Source organism: Pteropus medius, unplaced genomic scaffold (genome assembly GCF_902729225.1).
Source record: "Pteropus medius unplaced genomic scaffold, Ma_sr-lr_union100, whole genome shotgun sequence".
NCBI lineage: Eukaryota > Metazoa > Chordata > Mammalia > Chiroptera > Pteropodidae > Pteropus > Pteropus medius.
The window spans coordinates 43,493,370-43,519,161 of NW_024344378.1; the positions used below are offsets into that span (position 1 = coordinate 43,493,370).

At 37.5% G+C, this 25,792-nt stretch overlaps 1 protein-coding gene, 1 non-coding gene and 2 pseudogenes across 2 annotated transcripts; 3 read left to right on the top strand and 1 right to left on the bottom strand.

Annotated features, from left to right (window-relative positions):
* The first annotated feature begins 4,245 nt into the window (after positions 1-4,245).
* Positions 4,246-4,364, top strand: LOC120610193 (5S ribosomal RNA). Its single transcript, XR_005654882.1, has one exon. It is a non-coding gene; the product is annotated as a 5S ribosomal RNA (ribosomal RNA).
* Positions 4,365-5,588: 1,224 nt separating this feature from the next.
* Positions 5,589-25,601, top strand: DDX21 (DExD-box helicase 21). Its single transcript, XM_039871974.1, has 15 exons — positions 5,589-5,759; positions 7,666-8,115; positions 9,288-9,363; positions 10,073-10,251; positions 11,953-12,070; positions 13,010-13,195; positions 14,029-14,174; positions 14,888-15,037; positions 15,412-15,573; positions 16,900-17,019; positions 18,184-18,257; positions 19,367-19,526; positions 20,246-20,380; positions 22,412-22,456; positions 23,053-25,601. Exons 1-15 carry the CDS (start codon positions 5,676-5,678, stop codon positions 23,320-23,322), a joined length of 2,355 nt encoding a protein of 784 aa, XP_039727908.1. The 5' UTR covers positions 5,589-5,675; the 3' UTR covers positions 23,323-25,601.
* Positions 10,372-10,489, bottom strand: LOC120610039 (uncharacterized; annotated as a pseudogene).
* A 72-nt stretch (positions 25,602-25,673) lies between the features above and the next one.
* LOC120609960 (uncharacterized) lies at positions 25,674-25,792 on the top strand (annotated as a pseudogene).

Below are 25,792 nucleotides of genomic sequence, written 5' to 3' on the forward strand. Positions count from 1 at the left end.
AGCATATGCAGAAACCCAGAAGCAAGGAATAGCATGATAAGTCTGAAGAGTTACAATTCAGTGTGGTTTGTGTGTGACAAGCAGAAGACAGGAATAAGAGAGATAGGAGTTAATATTTACAGGGACCAGATTTTAACGGCTTGTGTGCATTGTTACGAAGTGTAAACATTTTCTTGAAGACAGTGGGAACCATTAAAGCATATAAAGTGAGGATTAATATGATGAGCTTTGTGTTTCTGATGATTACTGGCTACATTGAGACTAGATTACAGAAGGGCAAGACTGCCTCAAGATACGGTCAGAGTAATCCACGGTAAGTAGGGGTGATGGCGGTCTGCACTAATGATAACATATTTTAAGTGATGAGAACTGAGGTACTTGAGAAGTTGTTGCTTGTCCAGAACCACATAGCTGGATAACACGTAGTGGAGTGAGGATTTTTATCAAGATAAGTGTAGCTTCTGAACCAGCACTCTTAACCACTGTGCCTAAGTAGTGGCAGTGGACATTGAGAGACATGAATAGATTTCAGAGGTTTTTAGATAGAATTGTTAGGACTTAGTGCTTTGAATTAGAGGATGAGAGAGAAGCAAAAGGACGAAACCTAGATTTTCGTCACTAAGATAAGCTACTAGGACAAAGCAAGAAAAGCTATGTGGGGAGGGAGTGGAAATATGATTAGTTCAGGATTAGATATGTTTTAATATTGTCCCATGAGATAATGTAAGAGGAGATGAACAGTAGGCAGTTGTTTTTATAGGTTCGAAGTGGAGAGAGATCTGTTCTAAAAATTTGGGAATAATAATAAATCAGTTAAGGTGGTAGATGAGATTATCTAGAGAAATTATAGTCAGAAAAGAGGACTGAGAAGGGAGCTCAGAGGCACACCAATGTATTTACTGTGTAGCAGAAGAAAAGGGGTCCTATTGAAAAAGGAGAAGAGGACAGAAAGCCCAGAAGTGTGAGGCTTTCACAGGAACCAGAAAACAAGCCTGAAAGGGCCACTGGACTTGGCAAAAAGACATTTGACATGAAGAGCAACCATGTTAATAGAGTATTAAAAGTAGAAGCCACTTAGCAGTGGATTCAGTAATAAATGGAAAATAAAGAAATAGGGACAACTAACATGAAGTCTGGCTGTAAATAGGGAAGAACAAACTGAAGCAGGACCTAGAGGACAATTTGAGCATGTTGAAATATTAATATGGGAAGGAGCCATAAAGGAGGGAGGAAGAGAATATATGATGTAGCAAAATCCCTATTAAAGACCCATAGGGATGAGGTCGAGCACACACGAGATTTTAGCCTTAGATGGTACATCTCTCTAACATCTTGTCAGGAGAAAAGTGTGATTATCATATAGGTGAGTTTTAAGTTGAAGTGCCTGCCTCATGTTTTCTATTTTTTTCTTTCATTATCATCTGTGGAGGGTGAATAGGGAAGTAGTAGGCTAGGAGGTTTGAGGAAAGTGGAAAAATGCTGAAGTATCAACTATAGAACAAGATGGAGAACTCAGTAGGCAAACTGAGGGGCACAGGTAGCTTTCAGGGTCCAGTTGAGATAAGAGACTGAATTTGTAGTGGCAGCAGTTGGAGCGATCAAATGATTAATTTCCTGTAGCAACATTCACCATTCTCTTATAGGGATGGAGATGGGAGAGAGTCGATTGATCCAGGATTAGAGTTTCGCTTTGAGAAGAAATGTTAAAGATGCAACAAAAATGACTGGAGTAATGCTCCATGGATTGTAGACATCCTAGGAATTGAAGTGAAGATGGGATAGATAATAGAGTGTAAAAGGGGCATGGGACTAAAGGTCAGTGAGGGATGTATGAAATTGAGATTTTAGGAGTGGAACAGTTGGGAAGACAGGTGCAGGGTGTGGTAGGCCTGTGGGGGACAAAATATCAGTGAATGGTGGATGTTAGTAAATTACCTGAAATAGGAGTATAGGGTGATAATACGTCTTCAAAGGGAAAAGGGCATTTACATGAAAGTGAAGGAGCCATAGTTTGGAAATGGCGTTGAGGAATAGAGAACACTGACACCAGACAGAGTACATGGCATGTGTGAGGAAGCTGCAGGGGGAGTATTTTTCAGGAAGAGTCAGATTTCAGTTAAGCCAAGGTTGGGGGAAGGACCTCAGTGCTGGATTGAGAAAGGAGAAAGTTTTGATTATAGGGAACAGAGCTCCAGATAACTATGACTGGGTGCGAAAATCTCAGTTGGCTTTGCATTTGAATAATTGTGAGCTCTGAATTTATGCCCAAGATGAAGCATGGGCTCCATTTCTAGATGCATGACTACTAATACTTAAGTCAGAATATGTTGTGTATCTACAGTGTTTGGGGTACAAAGGTGAGTACTAATACTTAAGTCAGAATATGTTGTGTTATCTACAGTGTTTGGGGTACAAAGGTGAGTAAGGAGTGCCCAGTCTCTGCCCAGAATCTGGTGACATAGTTGGATACATAAACTTAGGTCTATGGCAATAACTAAATGCAGTGACTTGATAGAGCTCTGCATAGGCCACCTAGCCCAGCCCAGGGTTCACAGAAAGATTTTGGACACAATGATTGCACATGAATTAAGTCAGGAAAAAGAAACAGGGAAATGGGAATGGGCATCCAGGCAAAGGTTTAATGTAACAACAAGGTCTAAGTATAATAAACTAAGTAGATCTTCTCTGTGAGGAAAGCAGTGGTGAAAACACAGCAAGAGTCATATCTTGGAAGGCTTCACAGACATTGGACAGCCACTGAAGTGTTTCAGAGAAAAGAGTGGAAAAGATAAGCATGTAGGTAAATACTAGCAGGATGGAGATGGATTTAAGGGGTCCACTTGCTAAAAGCTGGCAACCCTGTTCGGAAGGAAAGTGGGGCAGATACTAACAAGATTAAAGACTAGCCTTCTATATCTTCTGGAAGAAGAGGAAGGGCAAATTCCTCACCAAATTCTCAGCTTTGGGTGGCCACTCGCCTTTACTCTGCTTCTTCCTCATAGAGCCCAGCATCTTCATGGCACCACCTTTTGGCTATTCAGAGCTTCCAGTTTGGTACTCTGTGCCCTAGTATGGGTCACTTAACAGCTGTTTGACTTGAATCAATTGCCCTGATCTTCAGGGTTTTTTTTTTTTTTTTTCCAATTACAGTCGATAGTATTTTATATTGGTTTCAGATGTCCTGATCATCAGTTTTTGAATTTGTAAATAATATATTTTGTTTCCTTCAGCATTAGACACTTAACAAATTCACATTTAGGTGTGAATGTCTGAGAGTCTCCTCTCGCACTGTTTTGTTTTATATATTTTGGGGTAGTGCTTAATAATAATTTTTAAAATCATTACTTTTTCATATTAGTAGTACATGTCCATTGTTGAAAATTTAAAAGAAATAGAGAAGCAAATAGAATTAAAACCACCCATAATTATATCACTCAGAGATAATTACTGCAAACACTTTGTTGTGTAAACTTTTGAATTCACTGTGTGTGAAACAAATTCTCCCAATTTTTCGAAAACATTACATATGTACATCAGAGGAAACTAGTCTGGCACAGTCACTATTCAAGCAGAGCTTCACATTTCCTATCGAATATATATTACTCATTCTATTTATTTTAGACTGATGACTAGATTCAATACAGTAATTTGGCTACCTCTGAGCCAAAAAAGGCTTTTTGCATGTTTCCTCTTAGAATTTTGGCTTTGCACCTATGTGCAGGTATGTCACAGAAGAACTTTATAGGCTTTGACAACAATTTTCCATTTAGTGGTGTTCTGGGCTTACTCAACATCTGTTGGTAATAAAAAATGTGCTTATACTGTTTACAGCAGTATCATGCAGTTTTGTGGTTTATCAACTTGAGGCAGGGACTGGTACTTATATACTCCAAAGTCTGCAGTACGATGCCGAAATCCCAGATGTGAAGCATTTTTAGTCAGTTGATTGACTGCACTCATGTTTGCTCCCTCTTCTATCACACCAGGATGATCGAATTGCTTGCCTGCCTGGGCACATAGCTAAAATTTATTTCAACGAGTTCCTTCTCCCATGCCCCACCCCACATTGCCATTTAAGTGATCAGTCAACATTATGTGATAGGCTACTTACTGTGTGCCAGGCACTGTCTGAAATCTTAAGGATACACAGATGGATAAATCAAGGCTACCAGCTCAAGGATATTATAGAGTACAAGTTAAAGCATTGTATATTTACATAAATTTATCTGTTAAAAAATTGAGACTGTCTACGGCCATGTTACCCTGAACAAGCCTGATCCCGTCTGATCTTGGAAGCTAAGCAGGGTCAGGCCTGGTTAGTACTTGGATGGGAGACCACCTAGGAAGACCAGGTGCTGTAGGCATAAAAAAAATAAAATAAATAAGGGATTGTAAGCTGACAATGTTCCTTGCAATCTGTGAGGTCAACCAAGGGTTGCCTGACCTAAAAAAATAAAATTAAAAATTGAGACAAACATCAAATAATTGTGAAACATGAAAGTTTTCCTTTAAACTGTCATTAAAAATGCAGTAAAAACTAATCTTATGGAATACAGAAATAAAACTTCCAGCATTTTCCTTTGTCATAAAATGATCGCACTTTGAATTGTTTTTTTTAAACACTTGACACACCTGTTTTAATAATTCATTTATTGTGCTCCATGTGCCAGGCACTGCTAAACCCTTTTCATTCATTATCTTAATTTTCTCAGCCGATGAAGCAAGTTTTGTTAAGCCCATTTCATGCACGAGAAACTCAGGTTCAGACTAAGTAAGGTGTCCAAAATCACAGAGCAAATAGGGCAGGTTTTCAAAGCCAGGCATGATTTCAACCCATTTTTTAAAACGATTTTATGATGAATTGGCTCCTAATTCTTTGGACCACTAGTTCTTCAGAATAAGTTTAGCAACATCATAGATCGTTCAATGGACCACTTCATCTCAACCGCTTGAATTAGTATATTGTCCAAATTATGCAAGACTAAGAGCCCCTGTATTTTCTAAGAGAGATCTATGTAGTTTAGGGACCCCTTTTGGTCCCAGGGCCCGTAAAGTGCCTCTATATGCCTTCATAACAAGTAACATTCGTCTATTTCTCACCAGTCAATAAAGCTTGAAGACAAGGCTTGTATATTGTCTGTCACAGAATCCTAGCCCTGTATCTCACATACGGTGAATGCTTAGAGGATGTTTGTTGAGTGCATGAATGAATAACCAGACCCTACTGAATTTTAGTTCTAAACCAGGCTTATGAATCTGGGCGCTTCCTTTCTGTGTCCTCAAAATGATCCATAACTGGAGCGATCTAAAGTATTGAAGAGGCGCCACTCAAAAGCATACTACAAGTCTGTATTTATCCGGCAGGGACTAGCGAGAATCTGACTAGTGTTTAAACGAGAACACAAAGCCAACCTTTGTGGTTCCTTCCATTTCTAGCATTCTGCAGGTACCTTTTAGTTCAGGCGCAGTAGGCAGTCAATTGACTGCCCGGGCAGTATCAGCAGCCGCTGCTTAGGGACTACCACCTGGGGCTTGGCTTCCCTGGGGCTTTCTGCTTCCGGGGGGAAAGGGCTTTGCTACAGGATGTGACGAAAGCTGGGTGGGCCAAAGGGTAGGCCGGTCTCTTCCTCTCCACGCGGTGGACGAGATCGGTCGCCTTACACAGCTTGTGCTGAATGATGCCGGGGAAACTCCTCAGTGACGTGAATTTGGAATCAGACACCGCCATGGGAAAAGTGGAGATACCGCGAAAAGAGAAGGTGCCACCAAGGGCCGAGGGGGCTAGGGCAAGGCAAGACCAGAAGCCGGGTCGCTGAGAGGAGCGGGGCAGCGGGGAACCGGAGAGAAGGGGTGCCCCGGCTGGGAGCGCGTGGGGCGCGGCGCTGACCCAGCTCGTCCGGAGACCCGCGTGAGTCTCGGTCAGGGGCCGTCCAGGAGTGGTGTTCTCCGTGGGCTTTGAGCGCGTCGGCGCGCTCCGGGAGCTCGGACAGATCGGAACTGGAGGGCCCGGCGTCTCACGTGGTACCCGAGTCTGGGCGCCCACGACCGGGTGTGCAGAGTTGGACGTCCGCGATTAGGCCCCACGTTTTGGCTCAGGCTCAGACCTCACTCTTGCGAGTGAGCGCGTGGAAGGAGTTGTAAGTCAAGGTCGGGACTAACGCTTTTAGACTAGACTAGGGAGACTTAACTCACCTGTACACGTGGGCCATATCAGCAGTGACATTCTCTTTATCATGTTAAGGGAAGTACAGTTTGTTTTCCGGTAAGCAACCCTTAGAAGATGAAGTAGTTAAGTTCTTAAGGTTTATTGACCAGATTACCCGTGGAAATGTAAAGCTGTGTTTTGCTAACTGTACACCATATTTTTGAGATGATAGGCCAACATCGCAATAGTCTTAAGTTACCTTTTTGCTGTCTGCCCTCTTTTGCTTCTTTAGATAGTGATTTAACTGTGACTGAGTCTGTTCTGAGATAAAGTGGAAACACAGATTGTCCCTGAACTTGTGTTGTATATATAGAATTTTCTTTCCTTGCTGTTTCTGGGTCTTTTTTATGGGAAGCTTGTACAACAGAAATGTTCTGGCGTTTTAGGAAGCTAAGGGAGCACAAACTTGTCTTTGCAGGTGGAGAGAAAGTGGTCCTGCATTATCTGCTCTTCAGCAGTAAACAGTGTTCAATTGAGGATACTCAGATTAGGAGGTCATGACCAAACTCCCTTATGTTCCAAAAGAGACCACTGGATTGGGAAAGCCACCCCTTCTGGTGAAACCAGGGGATGGAAGAACTGAAGTCTGGGAGGCTGGGGTGTGGGGGTGGGGGAGGAAGAGTGTGTGTGTGTGTGTGTGTGTGTGTGTGTGTGTGATGTGGGATAGATTACCCCTCCCCTACTCCATGTTTTGAGAGCAGAAGCCAGGCTTGACGTTTTAGGGAGATAGATTTCAGCTCCATGTAATAGTGTAATTAAGTTTTCAATAACATGAAAGTTGGACTGGGTCAGACATTTCAAGTAGGAGCCATAATCTGGTTTGGTTTTAAGGTTTCACTCATTCCATTTCCTTGTAACTTGTGCACTTTTTTTTCTTAAGAACCTCTTTTTTTATACATAGGGTGATAGATTATGGGTTTTTATAGCTTTTGGTTCATAAAATGTCTCTGTAAATTCATCTGCCTTTGTGAGATAGGCAAGGTAGATGTTACGAATCCTTGTTTTACCTGTACAGGAATTCTAGCAAAGAGTCTGCTTTAAAATCATCCATCCATGGACGTATGTGGCCTTTTTTACTCTATCATAATTAAACTGTATTTGGTCACTTGCTGTTGTGTATTTCGTTTAGAGCTGTTGGAGCATCCCTTGAGCCACTCCAAATCCCTTGTGAAATTTTGATTTTAAAACTTGTTTGACATGCATTGAATAGTTACCAAGAGACATTCACGTCCAAGCTAATGAAATTATTCATGTATATTTATCTCCATATAGCTAAAACATACTACTAAAAGGCGTATTGTTGATTTTTGCCTCATTGCTAGGTGAAAGTACAAATGTTGGAAAATACCCCTAAATTGTGTTCTTCATAATTATATGATCTTGCAATAATCTAGAATTAATCTGTTATACAAATATATCAGATGCTTTGTTCAGTGTTTATATTTTCTTTGATTATTTAGAAAGTTAAAAAAGAGAAGCCAAAATCTGGTAAGACTGAAGAGGCAGCAGAAGAAAAGCAAGAAGTTGTTTCCCCCAAAGCTAAAAAAGTTAAAAAGAAAGCAGAACCTTCTGAAGTTGATGTGAATTCTCCTACATCCAAAAAGTCAAAAAAGAAAGAGGAGACATCTCAAAATGACATTATTTCTCCTAAAACCAAAAGTGTAAAAAAACCAAAGGAGCCCATTGAAAAGAAAGTTGTTTCTCCTAAAACCAAAAAAGCAGTAAAAAATGAGGAGCCTTCTGAAGAAGAAATAGGTGCTCCTAAACCCAAAAAGATGAAGAAAGAAAAGGAAATGAATGGAGAAATTGGAGAGAAGAGCCCCAAACTGAAGAATGGATTCTCTCATTCTGGACCTGACTCTAACTCCAACGAAATTGCCAGTGAAGAAAGTAACAGTGAGTTAGAGCAGGTAAAGTTGCATTTAAATATGTGGAATGTATCTTCTGTTGTTTCAGATAAATAAGTAGGTAATTGCTACATATTATTTAATAATGGAAGGGCCGGGCCCCCTCAGAATGCCTCCTTTGCAAGTAAATAGATTTGTTTAAATATGGTAAAAATCTCTCCACACACTTGCTCAGCTTATTTGAAAGTGAGAAATCAACAGGGGGGATATAGTCGTGCTTAATGGCCTTAGCTTCTCTCCTGGGGGGTTTCACCAAATAAATCAGGATTAAATGGAACTACTGAAAAGTTATCTATTTGCTAGATTGCATAAATCTCTTTGCTTTGGCCATTAACTAACTTAAGTTGAACCAGACGATTAAAGGTCTGTGCATTTGGAAGATAGTTCTGTTACTGTTCAGAAACATCAAAGAAAAATCCTAATTCTAATAAATAATTTTGTGTTTGATGTAGGTCGTGATCACCTTTTAAAAACTAATGTGGTCTAGAAAATTTAGGAAATATGGAAATTTATCAAAAAGCTCCTTAGAATTTCTGCATTCAGTAATTCAGTAAATGTTAAACACTTCAGGTATTGAAGTAACCTGTTGAATTTTATTTTCTTAACAGTAGTTTTTATACACGAACCTCTTTTATTTAATCAGATTAGGATTGTACTATATATGCAATCTTGTTTTCTGCGTTTTCCACTTTTATGTATGTATTTCCCTCACTTTCATTAAATATTTAATGTTATATGTATTAAATAAAAATATTAATCTTTTTAATGGTTACATAAAGCATCATATAAATGTTTAGAAATCCACATAAGTATTCCTGTTGGGCACTCAGATTTTTTTATCAATAATGCCACTGTGACCACTGTCATAAATGTTCTTATTTTCTATGAACGTATATGAGAAGTTGCTGTGGGAAAGGGCTGAGACTGAGTCTGCCATATATAATATATGTGCAATATATTTTTGCTACAGATTTTTCTTCTGTTAAGGTTTTATGGCTTATTACGATATATTTCCTTTTCACATCTTGATTTACCTACCACAAGGTACTTGTGTCTTTTTGGTTGATTGAGAAGAGATGTTTTAAAATAGGTTCTTCTGTTTCTCAAAAGGCTCTCTCTAGTAACCTGCAGGAGTAAAGTTAACTGATTTCTTTTTGTGGCGCTTTACTTGATAGGAAATACCTGTGGAACAAAAAGAAGGCGCTTTCTCCAATTTCCCCATATCTGAAGGGACTATTAAACTTCTCAAAGGTAATATTCTTGGAAATATTGTATAATTTAGAACATATTGTTTGGAAGCACTCCACTGTTTTGTTGAGATGAACTAGGACATGTTTTTATTGGTCACAATACATGTGACCAAATAATTGAAGTAGTTCTGTATATTAAGTATAGGACTATAGCGGTGGTCTTTGTTGCCTCTTAAACAGGTGATTAAAATTTATTCAATACAATATGTATATTCAGAAGTATATTGATTGATAGTGCTGCTGGAGTTAAATAGTTGATGTCATGTTAGTATTTTCTTTTTTATCCTCTTCTACTTCTTGAGCCATCTCTAGGTCAATGATACCATTCTGGCTTAGATCTCATGTTAGCAGTGTGCCTGTGAACGAGCTAGGTAGTCACAAATGTTCAACTAGGTGTTTTCTAAACAAGTATGGCACAGTCTAGACTGCAAAGCACTTGATTTTCAGGCTTATGCTGACCTATGGATAAGATTTCATGACAAGTGACTTAATCTCTTAAAATAATAAATAATTCAGTGCTTTGAAGTTTATTGAATTTTTCAGTCAAGCAGATTTTTCACTGCCAGAATATACTTGAGTGTGACTTTGTAGATGTTGAATTCTATCAGAAGGTAGAATTCCTTAATTCTGTAGGATCAGAAGCATGGGTCCTCCAGTATGGCTGGTATTTTAAGAACTGCATTGTCAAATAATGGTCAATTTGTTTACAGCCCGTGGGGTGACCTTCCTGTTTCCTATACAAGCAAAGACATTTCACCATGTCTATAGTGGAAAAGATTTAATTGCACAGGCACGGACAGGAACTGGGAAGACTTTCTCCTTTGCCATCCCTTTGATTGAGAAACTTCTGGGAGAACTGCAAGACCGAAAGAGAGGCCGTGCCCCTCAGGTAACTAGCTTTATTTTTATTTATTTGTTTGTTTGTTTATTTGGGGAGGCAACCCTTGATTGACCTCACAGATTGCAAGGACCTTGTCAGTTTATAACCCCTTATTTTTTAAATTTTTTACGCCTATAGCACTGGTCTTCCTAGGTGGTCTCTCATCCAATTACTAAACAGGCCCGACCCTGCTTAGCTTCCGAGATCAGATGGGATCGGGCTTGTTCAGGGTGGCATGTCCATAGACAGGTAACTAGCTTTAACAGGGACCTCAGGGGTTCTAAATGCCCATGGGCAAAAACATCTCTTGGGCATGTTTACGAACCCTATTTTTTATTGGGTTTTCTTTAAGTTAAAGCCTTTTTGGGGTATTTACAGCACATCTTTATCTGCAAGTAGACCATGGTAGTTTTTTTCTTTTTTTTCTTTTAAGTAATAGATGACATTGTTTAACCAGGGTAATTCTTTTAAGAGTATCAGCCATAAATCCTATATATTTAAGTATTGTAATCTGTCCTATGGTTGTGATCACCTGTATTATTAATGCTCATCATATTCTTTTCAAACTATTAGATGTTCTTGGGGCTCGCAGATTTGGTCAAGTGTCTGATCATATTTGCTTAAGATTGAGAAAGCATTTTTAATAGAGATGCATGAATAGGAGGGGCACTCAGGCAAAGAGGCCAAGCCCCCTACATCACTGAAATGCCTGTGTTATCACCTTGGCCGGGGGTTCTTGCACCTGTATTTCTGGCCCCACCTCACTTGTTTACTGGCCTTCCATGTCCATTCTCCCTCCTCATTTATTTATTTGTTTACTGCTATTAACAAATACAGTAGTAAACAAATGAATTATTGTAGCATCTAGAATACCACCTGGCACATAGTAGATATTTAGTAAATATCTGTAGGATGAATATATTAGGTCATTGTTCTTAACTCATATTTGCATCTTGCTGTTACCCTGCTTGAGTATCTGTACTGGTTTTGTGTTGTATGTCTCATTGGATCAAACTGAGACTGCTCAAGGATTTAAAGCCCCTCACCATGTTGGCCCTGCCTTACTACTCTGACTTCCATTTTGCTTCACATTCACTGTGGTGTAGAGGTTCGTACCATAGGTTTTAGAGCCCGACTGCCTGAATTTATATTCAGGCTCTTCTTCTTAGTCTTCTGGTTTTAGAAATCTATTGTGTGTTATTGTAGGTGTTACAATGCAATTGTTTTTTTGTTTTGTTTTGTTTTTTGGTATTATAGTACAATTGTATGATACAATTGTAGGTATTGTAGGTGAATAACTTGTAAGAATTAAATGAGAATAATGCATATTAAGCATTTAGTAGAGCCTGAGACAGTAAAAGCTCTGATATTAGCTGATGTTAATATCAGTAGTAGTATTCCTTGCTCAAGTTGTTCCTTTCCTGGAATGCTATTCTTTAAGTACTAGCAGTTCCACGAAATTTTCCCGGTTCCTTCAGCCTGCTCTGTGCAGCTCTCCTATAGCACCTACATTTGGGCACATAACTTTTCTTCTGATTAGTAGGATCGCAAGCTTTTCTTCTGAGTAGGTTTGTCAGGAACCATATTTTATTTATGATCCTTCCACACACAGCACATTGCAAAGCACATAATAGATATTTTGATAATGCTTGTTAGAGTGAGTTGAATCATGTAATGCTTTAAATTTAATTATTAGTTTTTCCTTTTCAGGTACTGGTTCTTGCACCTACAAGGGAGTTAGCAAATCAAGTAAGCAAAGATTTCAGCGACATCACAAAAAAATTGGCAGTGGCTTGTTTTTATGGTGGAACTCCCTATGGAGGTCAAAGTAAGTAAATCCAAAAGTGAAGGAAGGAAATTACCATTCATTGTTGGATGTCCTGGTTGGTTATCTTCTGACCTTGATATCCAGCTTTACCTGGTCTAGTTCTCTGGTGTTTTCTTTTGTTATTATTACTTAAAGATGGTCAAGAACATGGTCCTGCTTGATGATGTATTAGATCCTACGTACCATTCTTAGGACATTTGTCTTATCTGTGTTCATCTAAAGACTGTAAAGATATCTTACTGAACCCAAGAGGACAGAGTCCATTTGGGCCGTTAGACTAGAAAGTCAGAATTCAGGTTACTCTTTTTATCTGTCAAGGACCTTGGGTCTCTGCCTCCTCTTGCATTCTTGTTTCTTTCTTACTATAGGCAGGCTTTCTTTTCTCTGGGCCCAAGGGCTAAATGTTGCAGCCTCTGCTGTAGTATTCCATTAGTTCCCAGTTCAAGACCTTGAAGCTCTATAACGTAGAGCAGATACATAATTCAGGAAAGGATTCAAGGCATTAAAAAATTCTTAGCCTTGCACACAAGGCTTATGATTATATTTGCCCTTCTATCTTGTTTCCTTCCCCTAAACCTTACCTTATAGAAAGTTCCTATTTGTTTAAGATTCTTATTCTCACTTTGTGAAATCTTGACACTTTTCCACCAACCAAAGAAGCCATTTCTTTCCTGGTCCTGCCATACCCCACTGGTGCATTTTTCTGTTATGTCACATAACACAATGGACTGTCACTTCATACATGTTTTTTCCACTAGATTAAGGAGTGCTTTGAGTATCTTTATCTTCATAAATACTTAATATACTTAGCATATTACCTTGTACTTGTAATTAATAAATATAATAAATATTTTAGAATAAAAATATATGTAGCTGATACTCCAGACTAATAAAAGGACTTAAACACCCAGTGTATCTTATCATTGATGTTTTTTCTAGTCGAACGCATGCGGAATGGGATTGACATCTTGGTTGGGACACCAGGCCGTATCAAAGACCATCTGCAGAATGGCAAGCTGGATCTCACCAAACTTAAACATGTTGTCCTGGATGAAGTTGACCAGATGTTGGATATGGGGTTTGCTGATCAAGTGGAAGAGATTTTAAGTGTGGCATACAAGAAAGGTAAACTCCAAGCTCAAGGAACCAATAAAAGGGAGAGCAGAGGAAGCGTAGTGATTAAGTAGTGTAAGGGTTAAATGAAGGCTTGGGAAATTGGAGGTGACTTATTTTATTCAGGAAAACTTAAATTTTTTTAAAAAATAATAATTTATCACATAGTTACAATGGGAAATTTGGGAAAGTAAAGGGAAAATTTCATATTTACCAGTGTGGTATGCTTTGCTTTTGGTATGTTTCTTCCTGACTTTGTGCTATTTGTGTGTGTATGTGTTTTAATTATAACCATACTGTACATATAACAATTTGGCATAATAGTCCATGAAGTGGTTGTACCATGATTTAATTTCATCTACCTGTTTTAATTTTAATAAATAATTCTGCATACAGACATTTTTGTGCAGGTAGCTTCCTTTCACACCACAATATTTAGAATTAGTTCCTTAGGATAGATTTTCAGAAGCGAAATTACTTCTAGAAATTAATTCTACCAGCTTATACTGCCACTCGAAAAGTATGAAAATGCAATGAATTGGTGTTTTCTAGTTGGTAGGTCTTGTTATAACGGACAAGTTTCCCTTGTGGTTCGTAAAGGCCACTGGTCAGAAAGCAAAATAAGTTTAAAGTGCTTTTGCTGTTTCAAGGATCCTTTACATAAATTATTTAGGTAGCATTTCTTTGCCTGTTGGGAATTTCTGTGTCTTTCATTTTTGTGTTCTCAATGCCTGGATCGGCCTGGTGGTTGCTGTGGAATGTTAATGGACCCTAAAAGAATTGAGTGAGGTGGAATACTATGTAGGCTTGTTTGGGTTATTCATACTGATTTTTTTCCTCCAAAGATTCAGAAGATAATCCCCAAACATTGCTTTTTTCTGCAACTTGTCCTCATTGGGTTTTTAATGTTGCTAAGAAGTACATGAAGTCTACATATGAACAGGTGGACTTAATTGGTAAAAAGACTCAGAAAACAGCAATAACTGTGGAGGTAAATGATTCACTTAGTTTCTGGAATTAGTAATAAATTGTATATCATTTTTTTCCCTGTGATTGTTTTAACTCTGACAAGTTACAAACTCTTTTTCCAGATAAATAATAAATCCATGTGAAAAGCTAAGTAAAGACAAATTTCTTTCTGAGTTGTATGTGTTATTTGTGTTTTCCAAATTTCATCATCTGGCAGCCTGATTTCAGAAGTTTTTTGGAACCTAATCTGAATGAGCTAAACAATAAGAAATTACAGCTAGAATTTAAACTCTAGAGGTCAGCAGAAAAATCTAGTGCTCGTGTTGAAGCTGTTTTTCATCTTAGGGTCCTGTACCTAGGTGAATCGTTTCACCCAAGGAATAGACATGTACAGTAACTGACTACTGATTGCATTTTTTAAGTGGATGAGAGGACAAAACATACAGAAACTTTTCTTTTGTCAGTTATTTGGTCTCCTGTAGGAATGTGAATGGTATTTCTTTTCCTACATTTTCCTGATGAGGTCAGAAAATAGATAAAGAAGCTAGATGCTCTTTGGAGAAAGGGGAAAGGCTCTCTGCTTTAATGATTTAGTTTTTTTCTCCAAATGATAATGGTATCATCTGCTCTAGTCAGGCTTAAACAGTTGCTTCTAGTACCATTAGTGTTGAGCAGGTGGTTTCAGGTTCCAGCTAGGTTTTACTAATTTGATCTTTTTTTTCACTCTCTTATAAGCATCTGGCTATCAAGTGCCACTGGACTCAAAGAGCAGCAGTTATTGGGGATGTGATCCGAGTGTATAGTGGTTTTCATGGGCGCACTATCATCTTCTGTGAAACAAAGAAAGAAGCCCAGGAGCTGTCACAGAATGTGTCCATAAAGCAGGTTGGTCCTTCCTCACCCTTTCTTTTAAGGAGGCATCTTTTAATTAATAGAGTATACATGTAAGAGCTCACCTAATCTGTCATTCTCATCTCAGAGATGAGGAAAAGGTGGTTCAAACCCCCAAGATTATACCAACAAAGTAGATTTGATCACTCTTATCTGGTGTTTTTACCTTGTATATGTATTTGGGTACGGTTGATTTAATGACCAAGGATTGGATATAGTCTTGAGGTTTGTCCATGTAAAGCAGCGCATGTTTTCTCCTTTATATTATTTTCAACAGAAGTATCACCAAAATATGAATGTCTTTTACAGGTAAAAAGTACCTATAATGTTGGATCTGGTATTCTTAGGCCAGTTTGTTTCTTTGGCAGGATGCCCAGTCATTACACGGAGATATTCCACAGAAGCAAAGGGAAATCACACTGAAAGGTTTTAGAAATGGTGATTTTGGAGTATTGGTTGCAACCAATGTTGCTGCACGTGGGTTAGACATCCCTGAGGTTGATCTGGTTATACAGAGTTCTCCACCAAAGGTAAGACTTTTTTGTTGTTGTTGTGTCTTTGGGCACTAAAATAAAATGGAACTTGTATCATTTACTTTCATGTGATTAGTAATATTCTCTCATAAGTGCTAGGATGCTAAGGATGATTTTAAAATTTATTGCGATGCCCTCCCTTCAGAACTGACAGTTGAGTGCCAGTGTGGTCGGTGCCTAGAGATTGGGAAGATAATTTCTGATTAGAGGGAGTCCTGGAAGGCTTCATGGAAGTAGTGCAGTTTTGAACTGGACTTTGAACATGTGTAAGACTTAGATGGAGTGGGGCTAGAATAGATAAACTCATGAACTAGAGGATAGAGAAGGGAGAAAAGGCCTGTAGTTAATAGCCTCCATGGTTAAAACTGCTTGGGTGTGTGGGAGATGAGAACCTCTCAGGGAGGGTTCTAAAGCATAGTTTATGTGGTGTGGACAGTACTTCACATAAATTTAAAAAAGCCTGTTTTAAGTGTGAAGACCCTATAACTTACCCCCAAACCGTCACATTTCTCAGGATTAAAGGTTTACAGTGTTGGAAAAAATAACTCTGATAACTGTGAAGTCTTCAGTTTTTTTTAAAGGAAGTCCCATGTGTGTGGCATGGACATTGTTTAAATGAGCCTGCACCTGTACTGCCCAGTATGATAGCCACAGCCACATGTAGCTGTTAAGTACTTGAAATGCACCTGATCTGAATTGACATATGCTATAAGTATAAAATATACATTGGATTGTTTTTATTTTAACTTTTATTATGCACAATGGATTTTGAAGACATGAATAAAGAATGTAAAGATATCTCATTTGATTACTTGTTTTATATAGATACCATATTGAAATAATAAAACTTTTGGGTGTATTAAATATACCCAAAATAAAATAATTATAAATTATTTTAAATAATTTATTTTATTTTATATATTTTTTATTTTATATGAATATATTTTGTATATTTAAATATTTTATTTTATAAAATAATTTATAATTATTTAAATAAAATTAATTTTATTTACTTTATTTTATAAAATAAAATAATTATAAATTAATTTAACTTTTTAGTGCGTTTACTAGAAAATTAAAGATTGAAATTACATATTATGGTTCTGTTGAACAGCACTATGTTTTTTGCAGATTTGTCCACAGGATAGAGGCCATTGTTCTAAAGGTTTTTAAAAATTGTCACAGTTCTTTACATTGAAATGCTAAGGAACTTCCCTATACTTCCTCGCATATATAACCACCACACTTGCCTCTATGAAGACTGCTCAAGTCTTTGTCTCTTTTTTGTTCATTGTCACTCACTCATATATTTTACTTCAATAGGATGTGGAGTCCTACATTCATCGTTCTGGGCGAACGGGTAGAGCTGGAAGGACAGGGATTTGCATCTGCTTTTATCAGCACAAGGAAGAATATCAGTTAGCACAAGTGGAGCAAAAAGCGGTAAAACTATTTTCTTAGCTTTACTTAGCAACTGTTGAGTTATAAAGTCCGCGTTTGGTTTCTTTATTCAATTTTTTTACTAACTTTAAATTATTTTTATTTCCATCATGTGGCCATGACTGTGAAAGCTTATTAGATACATATTTTATATTTTGTTCTGTGATATAAAACACATTTTGAAATAACTTTGCATTTGAAAGCAGTGGTTTTGTTTTCATGTATACAGTTATAAGGAGTGTTTTTATGTTCGAAAGGCAGTTTTCAGACAATGATAACATGAACACACCAAAAATATTTAAACATAGAGTAAGGGGTTATAGGAATTGCTTGAAAACCAAAAGAATGAGAATATGTGAAAAGGATAAATTTTAAAGTGGGAGGGAAGAGACTAATTTTCCTTACAGAATTCTTCTGTAATGAAATTCTTAAGCAGCTACTTCCTCCTCCAGAAGGTGGAGCTTAATCTCCCTCTTTCTCTTTGAGTGGACTGCACTTAGTGATTTGCTTACAAAGAATAGAATAGGAATGTGGGGGTTGGGAGGAGTGCAGAAAGCAGGCAGACACTATACTACCTGGCCAGGTAATCATGGTTGACATCAGTGATAAGCATGTACCCCTGTTAAGATGTGATAAGATGGCATTGACCTCTGCTCTTCTTCCTCCAAACCCATAGCTCCAGTCTAAGCATGTGAAAAATATTAAACAGCCTCAAATCGAGGGATAGTCTACAAAATATCTGACCGGTACTCGTTAAAACTGTCCAGATCATGAAAAACAAAGAATGACAAACTGCTACAGATCAGAGGAAACTAGGAAGACATGATGACTAGTTGTAATGTAGTATCTCGGACTGGGTATTGGAACGGAAAAAGGATTTTAGTAGGAAAACTAGTGAAATTCGAATGAACTCTAGAGTTCAGTTCATAGTAATGTAGGAATATGGGTTTCTTAGTTGGGACAAATGTACCATGGTAATAACAATAAGAAAACTCGGTACATGGTACATAGAAACTCTCTGTAAATCTAAAACCATTCTCAAATATAAAGTTTATCTTATAAATATGTAATAAATATGTTTGGTAAATATAAAAAATTAAAGGACTACTAATCTCAATGGAAACAATGGCCACGTTGTACATTAAATTATGGTTCATTTTCTTGTAGGGAATTAAATTTAAACGAATAGGTGTTCCTTCTGCAACAGAAATAATAAAAGCTTCCAGCAAAGATGCCATCAGGTGTGTTCTCTACTGCTGCTATGGTCTGTTTTAGTGCTTGTTCTGTTAATTGCTTGTCTTTGTGTAGTAATGAGATTTGGCCTTTTAAATTTTATTTTCTTTATTTATTATTAATAATTTATAACCCACTTGTTATAAAAGCACTCAGACTGTGCTGAAGTAAAGTTATACAAAGTAAAAATCCTCATTTCTACTCATGCCTGCTCACCAGAGGAAACCACTAATAATAGTTTGGTTTGTCTTGGGCAGTTTAAGGAACTGTATCTTAGATACAGTGTAGGTGCTTCCCATCTGGAGATTGATTAGATGGGATCACAGATTATATTCTAAATCTTCATTAATACAGCTCCCCACCTGGGAAAAATGAGAGTTGCTTTTTTTAAGTTATAGTAAATATCTAGATTTTGAGGATTACATCAACTAACAGTGTTTGTCATTGGAGGTGCTACTGGCATTGGGGGCAAGAAAATCTTTTATTGTATGGGATTGTCTTCACAAATTGAAGGATATTTAGCTGTTAAGCATGCCTGGCTGTGCAATATGTATCCCTAGGGGTGAGTGAGGTTGGCATTATGAAAAACAAAAAGGCCCTGTTCTCCAAATGTCCCCGGCTTAGAACCAGAGACTGAACATCATTTTTAAAGTTCTTTCCACAGTTATCGTAAATATGTGACATGCTTATTTTAAAAAAATAGGAGGGATTCACGATCAAAAGAAATGCTGGGTATTAATTAGCATATTAATAGCTTGGGAAAGTTCTGCAAATGAAAAGAATTTAATTCCATATTGACGTACATTTTAAAATTGTTTACACTCTTTTTCTGTAACACCGTGATAAACATCTTAATATCTGTCTTATTTCCTTAGGATAAAATTTTTTTTTTGCTGGGGGGAGGATTGGTGGTCAATTAGAATTAGAGTCAATCAAAGGAATAGATTTATTACTACAGAAGTGTGACTGTATACATTGCATCAAAATGATGCATTAGGCATATGAAAGATGTGGTTTGAAAGTTATTGATTTATCTTGAGATGCTGTTTTCTTGAGAATGGAATCTGTCCACTTCTGCTATCCTTTCTCTTGACAAATACACTCTCAATCAAACTAGGCTTTTGGATTCTGTGCCTCCCACTGCCATTAGTCACTTTAAGCAGTCAGCTGAGAAGCTGATAGAGGAGAAGGGCGCTGTGGAAGCCCTGGCAGCAGCGCTGGCCCACATTTCAGGTGCCACATCAGTAGACCAGCGCTCTTTGATCAACTCAGATGCGGTGAGTCCCTGTCAAATTTCTGATGCTTTGTAATTCGGAGTTTGAGCAGGATTTGAAAATATTTCATTTAAACTTCCCAGTTGTTTTAACTTTTGCATTAAGGTAGATGTAAACAAACCATAGAGACTGAAAGATTAGCGGTTTCCAGTGTCCCAGTGAAGTGGGGGAATGGTAGTGACTGCTAACGGAATGTTCTAGAATTTTAGATAGTGGTAATGGTTGTAAGTTTTGTGAACATACTAAAAACTCTTGAATTGTACACTTTAAAATAGTGAATTCTATGGTATGTGAATTATATCAATTTTTTGAAATTTTAAAATATATATGCACACAAATGTATATATCCAAAATTCCTAGAAACTTTAGAAGGTATAAACTTTTTTTATTTTTTTTTAATTCGAGATAATCGTAGGTTCACATGTAGTTGTAAGAAATAATATAGATTCTTTGTGCACTTTGCCCGGTTTCCCCCAATGGTAATATTTTGCAAAACTATAATGTCACAACTGGTTATTTCTATGGCACAATCCACCAATTGGCACAGTCCACCAGACTTATTCGGCGTTCCCCAGTTTTACTCGTTCTAATTTGTGTGGTTGGTGGGGAGGTATATCCTTTTAGAAAGAAATTTTCCAGAAATATTTTAGAAACTTGAGGGCAGTTGTTTATAAGTTAGGCTTGTTTTCAAGACTTTAATTTTGTTCTCCTTTCATCCATAGGGCTTTGTGACCATGATCTTACAGTGCTCAATTGAAATGCCAAACATTAGTTATGCTTGGAAAGAACTTAAAGAGCAACTGGGTGAGGATATTGATTCCAAAGTGAAGGGAATGGTCTTTCTCAAAGGAAAGCAGGTAAGGAAGGCTGGGGCTTCTATTGTGACCTCACTTTTGGTTCAGTAGCTTTATGCTGTCAGTAAACACTGTATGGTGGCTTCTCCCTAATCTATGAGGATGCTGCATCTTTTCATTCTATACAGTCTTCTCTGGGCAGTGTCATCCGTGACCCGCAGTTGCTGCTTAGTCACTGACAACTACCTTATGTGTTATCTCTAGCCAGAACCATGTGCTAGACTGGAAGATCCAGCTGCTTCTCTGACATCTCCATCAAATGGGGTTTATTAAGTAGCTTAAAACAAACATTCAAAATTGAATTCTAAATCTTTAATTCAAATTCAAATTTTTAAATCTTGCCTTCCAAACCTGGTGTTCTTTCTTCTGATTCCTATTCAGAAGTTAATGGCATGGACCACCGGCACAGCAATTCTCAAACATTTTGGTCTCATGATCCTTTTATATTCTTAACAAGTATTGGGGACACCAAAAAGCTTTTGTTTATGTGGGTTATATCTATCGATATTTACTTTATTAGTAAGTAAAACCGGAACTCTAAGAGAAGAATATCATGTTCCATTAGCTAGCAGAGCAACGATGTCATCGCATTTAGTGTCTGGGAAATGCCACTCTCTCCTTCCTAATGAGAGAGTGAGAGTAAAACGACAGATAACATTTTAGTATTATGAAAATAATTTTGACTTTGTGGAACCTCCAAAAGATCTCAGAGTTTCAGGGGTACATTCTTGGAGAACCACTGACCTAGTAAACCAAACCAGGTTTATCTTCAACTCATTGCATGTCTGACCATGTTGTTTATTTCTTTAAGCAACTCCACAAATCTGTGGCATGAAGTCCTAACTTTCACATGGAGGATAAGATTCTTCATGAGTTGGCTGCTGCCCTCCCTTATCAACTTATCTCTATCTCCTCACTAGCAACACCCTCCACTCCAGTAATGCCAAGCACACCTTGCTGTCTCTCATCCTGAGTGCATGCTCAACCCACTGCTTATAATACTTCTTCCTTTATGGTAGCCTTTATGACTTGGCTTAGCTTTAAGTCTCCCTTGTGAAACTCCCTGGCCGTATGGCAGAGTTGGGGGCATCTTTTTCTGTACTGCAGCGTTTTAGGGTATACCTTTATTCAGGTAAATTTTACTTGCTGTGCTTGGTTACTGACTGAGAGCCTCAAGAACTCTATGACCTACTCAAGGGCAAAGACTGTTTTCTAGTTCTCTCTCTACCCCAATGAGTGCCTGGCATTGAATAGTTAGTAAACATGTGAATGAAGATTCCCACAAATGGCAAAATCGATCAGTACCTGATGCTACCTGTGGTTATAATTGGGTAAATTATTAGGTAGACAGGGGTGTTGCTCATAAAATATTGTAATTAAAGATGGCCAGTTGAGAGGGGTGCCTGTGTCAGTTAGTTGCAGGGACAATTTGACTATATTTGTGGAGACCAAGAAAAAGGAGGACTTTCTTAACTGGAAATGATGTCATTGCTTATTATCAAAGATAGTGTCCTGTAAAATATTTAATTTTTTAAAAACTTTATAGGAAGCTGAATTATGAAAAACTAGAAACTTAACAATAGAAGATCATTTATTTTTCTGTTTCAGTTAGGCCATCCTCAATAGTTCACACTCTTTCTGATGGAAGGCAGTATATTTTGATGGTTTTATACCATAGGTTTTGGAGACATACTGACCAATGGTGGAGCCTTAGACAAGACACTTAGCCTCTCCAAGCCTGTTTCCTCAGCTGTAAATGTTGCTAGTGGCTACTTGAGGATTAGCACGGTGCGATAGCAAAGAATGATCTCTAGTCAGTTCTAATTTGTTTTTGAGTACTTTTTTGCACCCTTGACTTTTTGCTGTTTTGCTTTTGGGAGATATAATATGTTGGCCTTGGTCTAAAGTTTATCTAAAATTGATACTTTTTTTTTTTTATTTGACATAATGCTTGGTCATTTAGAGTATTACTTGATGTGCATTTTATAATTCTAGTCAAAGGCTGGATTAACTTGAATTTGTTTTGATTTCTAGGGTGTTTGTTTTGATGTCCCTACTGCAGCAGTAACAGAAATACAGGTATTCTTTCACTTGGATTTTGAAGTTAACATATCTAAATTGTAAAATGTTCATCACTGACAGTACAGAATGGAGAGGGGAACAATAGCTTTGGTTCCTTTACTAAAAGTTAAGAACTTTAGTATTTTTTCTACCAGCCTTTTATTCTGTTATTTTTTTCTTGTTCAGCCTGCCTGTTTTCCTTTCTACAGAGTAGTGAACAATATCCAGCTTTTTTCCCTGTATATGTTATACAAGGTTTACATAAACATTTTTAATTATTACATCTTTATTCAGTACTGCTGTGAGAAACATGTTTATGTTTTTCTACCTGACAGCTTTGGATGCCCTGTAGTAATTGAATTGAATAAATGAGACTGTGATGAAGATACATTGCAAGGGTACTCCTCATAGTGAAACTTATTTTCCTACACTTTAGTGACTGGTTTTTGGGCCATGAGAGTTAGTATTATTTTTTACCAATAACCTTTTAAGCACTTAGGTTATCAGTTTGGTTTTTCTCTTTGAGAAAGAGCAAAAAATGTTGTCTTTCTCATGCCTTATTAAACCAAATTCAGTAAAAACCAAAGCATGTAAAAACAAACATCTCTCAACAGGAAAAATGGCATGATTCACGGCGCTGGCAGCTCTCTGTGGCCACAGAGCAGCCAGAGCTAGAAGGACCACGGGAAGGATACCGAAGCTACAGAGGACAGCGGGAAGGCAATCGAGGCTTTAGGGGACAGCGAGAAGGAAACAGAGGTTTCAGGGGACAGCGGGAAGGAAATAGAAACTTCAGAGGACAGCGATCAGGAGGTGGCAGAAGTAACAGATTTCAAAACAACAAAGGCCAGAAACGGAGTTTTAGTAAAGCATTTGGTCAGTAATTTGAAGTAGAGGATTTATATGGCAAAACAGAACTGTGTTTGGCAACACTGAACTGAACTTTCTTTTTCATACAAAGTTAAAAGCACATTGTGTTTCCTTCCTGACCACTTGCCCAGGCCCGCATCTTTTCCAGAGAGATAAGCTTCATTTAAATTATTTCATCTGATGATTGTCATTTATAACTTTATTGCTACTTCTATATTGGGTTTTCTTTTTGAAAAGGTGTATGAATTCCTTACATTTTTCTTCTAATGCATTGTCTATAGATGGTAAGGTAAAATCAAGCATGCATCGGAAGCTGTCTATACTCTTTAAGTTGATCTGTCTTCATATTTAAAGTTTTATTTTAATAGCGTTCTTTCTTAAGTACCTATGGGGACATGCAACAGTCTCTGGAGAAACACTTTGAGTAGTCAGGTTTTGTTCTGTAATTGGCATTCCTCAGCCACCTGCCTAATCATTACTCATGTGGCCCTGTAACATGTCTTCTGAGAATTAATACTGAGCAGTGTTTTGAAGCAAGATTTCAAACTTAGCTGGGATGTAATAAAGTTTATGCCAGCATGTGCTCTTGATTTGGAGGATGGTGATACATTTGATAGGAGACATTATGTAAATTAGCCATTGTTATGTGCATTTTGATACATTTTTAGCTTCTCAATATAAGGTGGTTTATGCTGCAGTGAATGCATTACAGATTTTATATATCCATATGTCTACATATATAACAAAGTATTTTAATAGAGAGCAAGTGTCTTTAAGGAATTTCAAATTTATAAAGATGGCCCCAAAACTTTCTTCATAAGTAAGGCTTGGGTAAATAGGGCTTGGTGATAATGTACTCTTCTTCCTATTGGAAGATTAACATTATTTACCAAGAAGGAATTAAGGGAGTGGGGGCAGAGATTTTTTCATTGCTGGAGAGTCCAAATACCAACTGAAAATATTTTTACATGTAAGAAGGAAACAATATCTGTTGAAATTAACTGTTGAGGTTAACTTCTAACGGGAACACTGGAGTTTTTAGGTAGAATGATCCAGTTTAGTTTCTTAGGGGCCTCGTTTTTATAGCTGCGATATAGGACATTGTTTTCTATTAGACTGCTACTCCATTGAAAGGTTTTAGCTGCTTAGAGTCTTTTTTAAGGAAAAACTATATGGTTATTTTTAGTTGTTGCTTTGAGGGAACTGAAGAACTTAATATATCCCCAGGCCAGATAACTCTGAGTTCTCAGATATTCTCTGGGAAACTTTCTGCATGGTGCAAGAACTTAAGAGTGGCATTGTCTTCTTGCCTTAATTCCTAGAAATTCTGTACTGAGAATCTCAGGGAATAAGCTATGGTGGGAGGAATTAAAGTCCATGGCTTGTCTTGTTTTCATTTAATTATTTTGAATAACAAATATTTCTAGGCCCTGGTTTCTCTCACTTAGTCTATATCTGACTGCCTCTTGATCACCTGGCAATAAAGGGCTCAGAGAGCCAACTCTGAGGCAGTTTCCTCTTTCTATTTGCCCCTCAGTTCTATTTTTTAATCCTGATTGGATATTTCTCTGTTCTCAGAAATCCTCTTGCTTTAATTCCTTGATCCACTTGTCAATTTTATCACTTTTCTTCCTATTCCTCATGGCTTACCATCAGGCCTCAGGAATTTAGGGGAAGTTGTTTGATGATAAACAACTCATGTACCTTGTGTATTACAATTTTATTAGATTCTAATTTTGCTCAAATACTGAGCGTACTTTAGTAACACCCAAAACATTTCATAGTTTGGATAGGAATGAGTACTTTATCAAGCAGATCAAAAGGACACAGAACCTGTCCTTTAGAAAGGAACAGCTAAAACCTTGATGTGGAGTAGCCTAAAGAAAAATAATTAGGCATAAATCAAGAGCAAGGGGGAAGATTGTTGGATATTTTCCTTTAAGCAACTTAATTTTAAGGAAAACGTGACTATTTCAATAAATGAAGCTAAAGTTCTTCTGGATCCCAGACCTCAAACCATATTTATAAATGTATAATTCAGCTACTGCTTTGTTTAAATGGGCTTGTTGGGCTAGCCTGAGAAATGTTATCATTTTTACTATTTTCTACAGAGAAAATATTTTTCAATTTATATATCAAACAACTCACTGAACTTTTGAAATACAACACTTTTTTATGTTGGAGTATCTGTGCAGCGGTTTCTTTACAATTGTACATAAAATGTTTTTACTATAAAATTGAGTTAATGTATAAAATACTGCTTTATGCCATAATAAAGTTATTAGTATTACTAGTTCTGTTTTTGGTGACTTCCTAAAATTGAAAATAGCTCAAAATTTTTTATTTTAAAAATCATAAATGATGAGTCTATGGCCATGCCACCCTGAATGTGCCCAATCTTGTCTGATCTCAGAAGCTAAGCAGGGTTGGACCTGGTTAGTACTTGGGTGGGAGACCACCTAGGAATACCAGGTGTTGTAGGTG

Bases quoted from the DNA above. Each gene is read 5' to 3' on its own strand.
- DDX21 (XM_039871974.1), top strand. From the start codon at position 5,676: ATGATGCCGGGGAAACTCCTCAGTGACGTGAATTTGGAATCAGACACC. The intron at 9,364-10,072 runs GTAATATTCTTG...ATTTGTTTACAG, and splicing joins GACTATTAAACTTCTCAAAG to CCCGTGGGGTGACCTTCCTG. The intron at 17,020-18,183 runs GTAAAACTATTT...ATTTTCTTGTAG, and splicing joins CACAAGTGGAGCAAAAAGCG to GGAATTAAATTTAAACGAAT.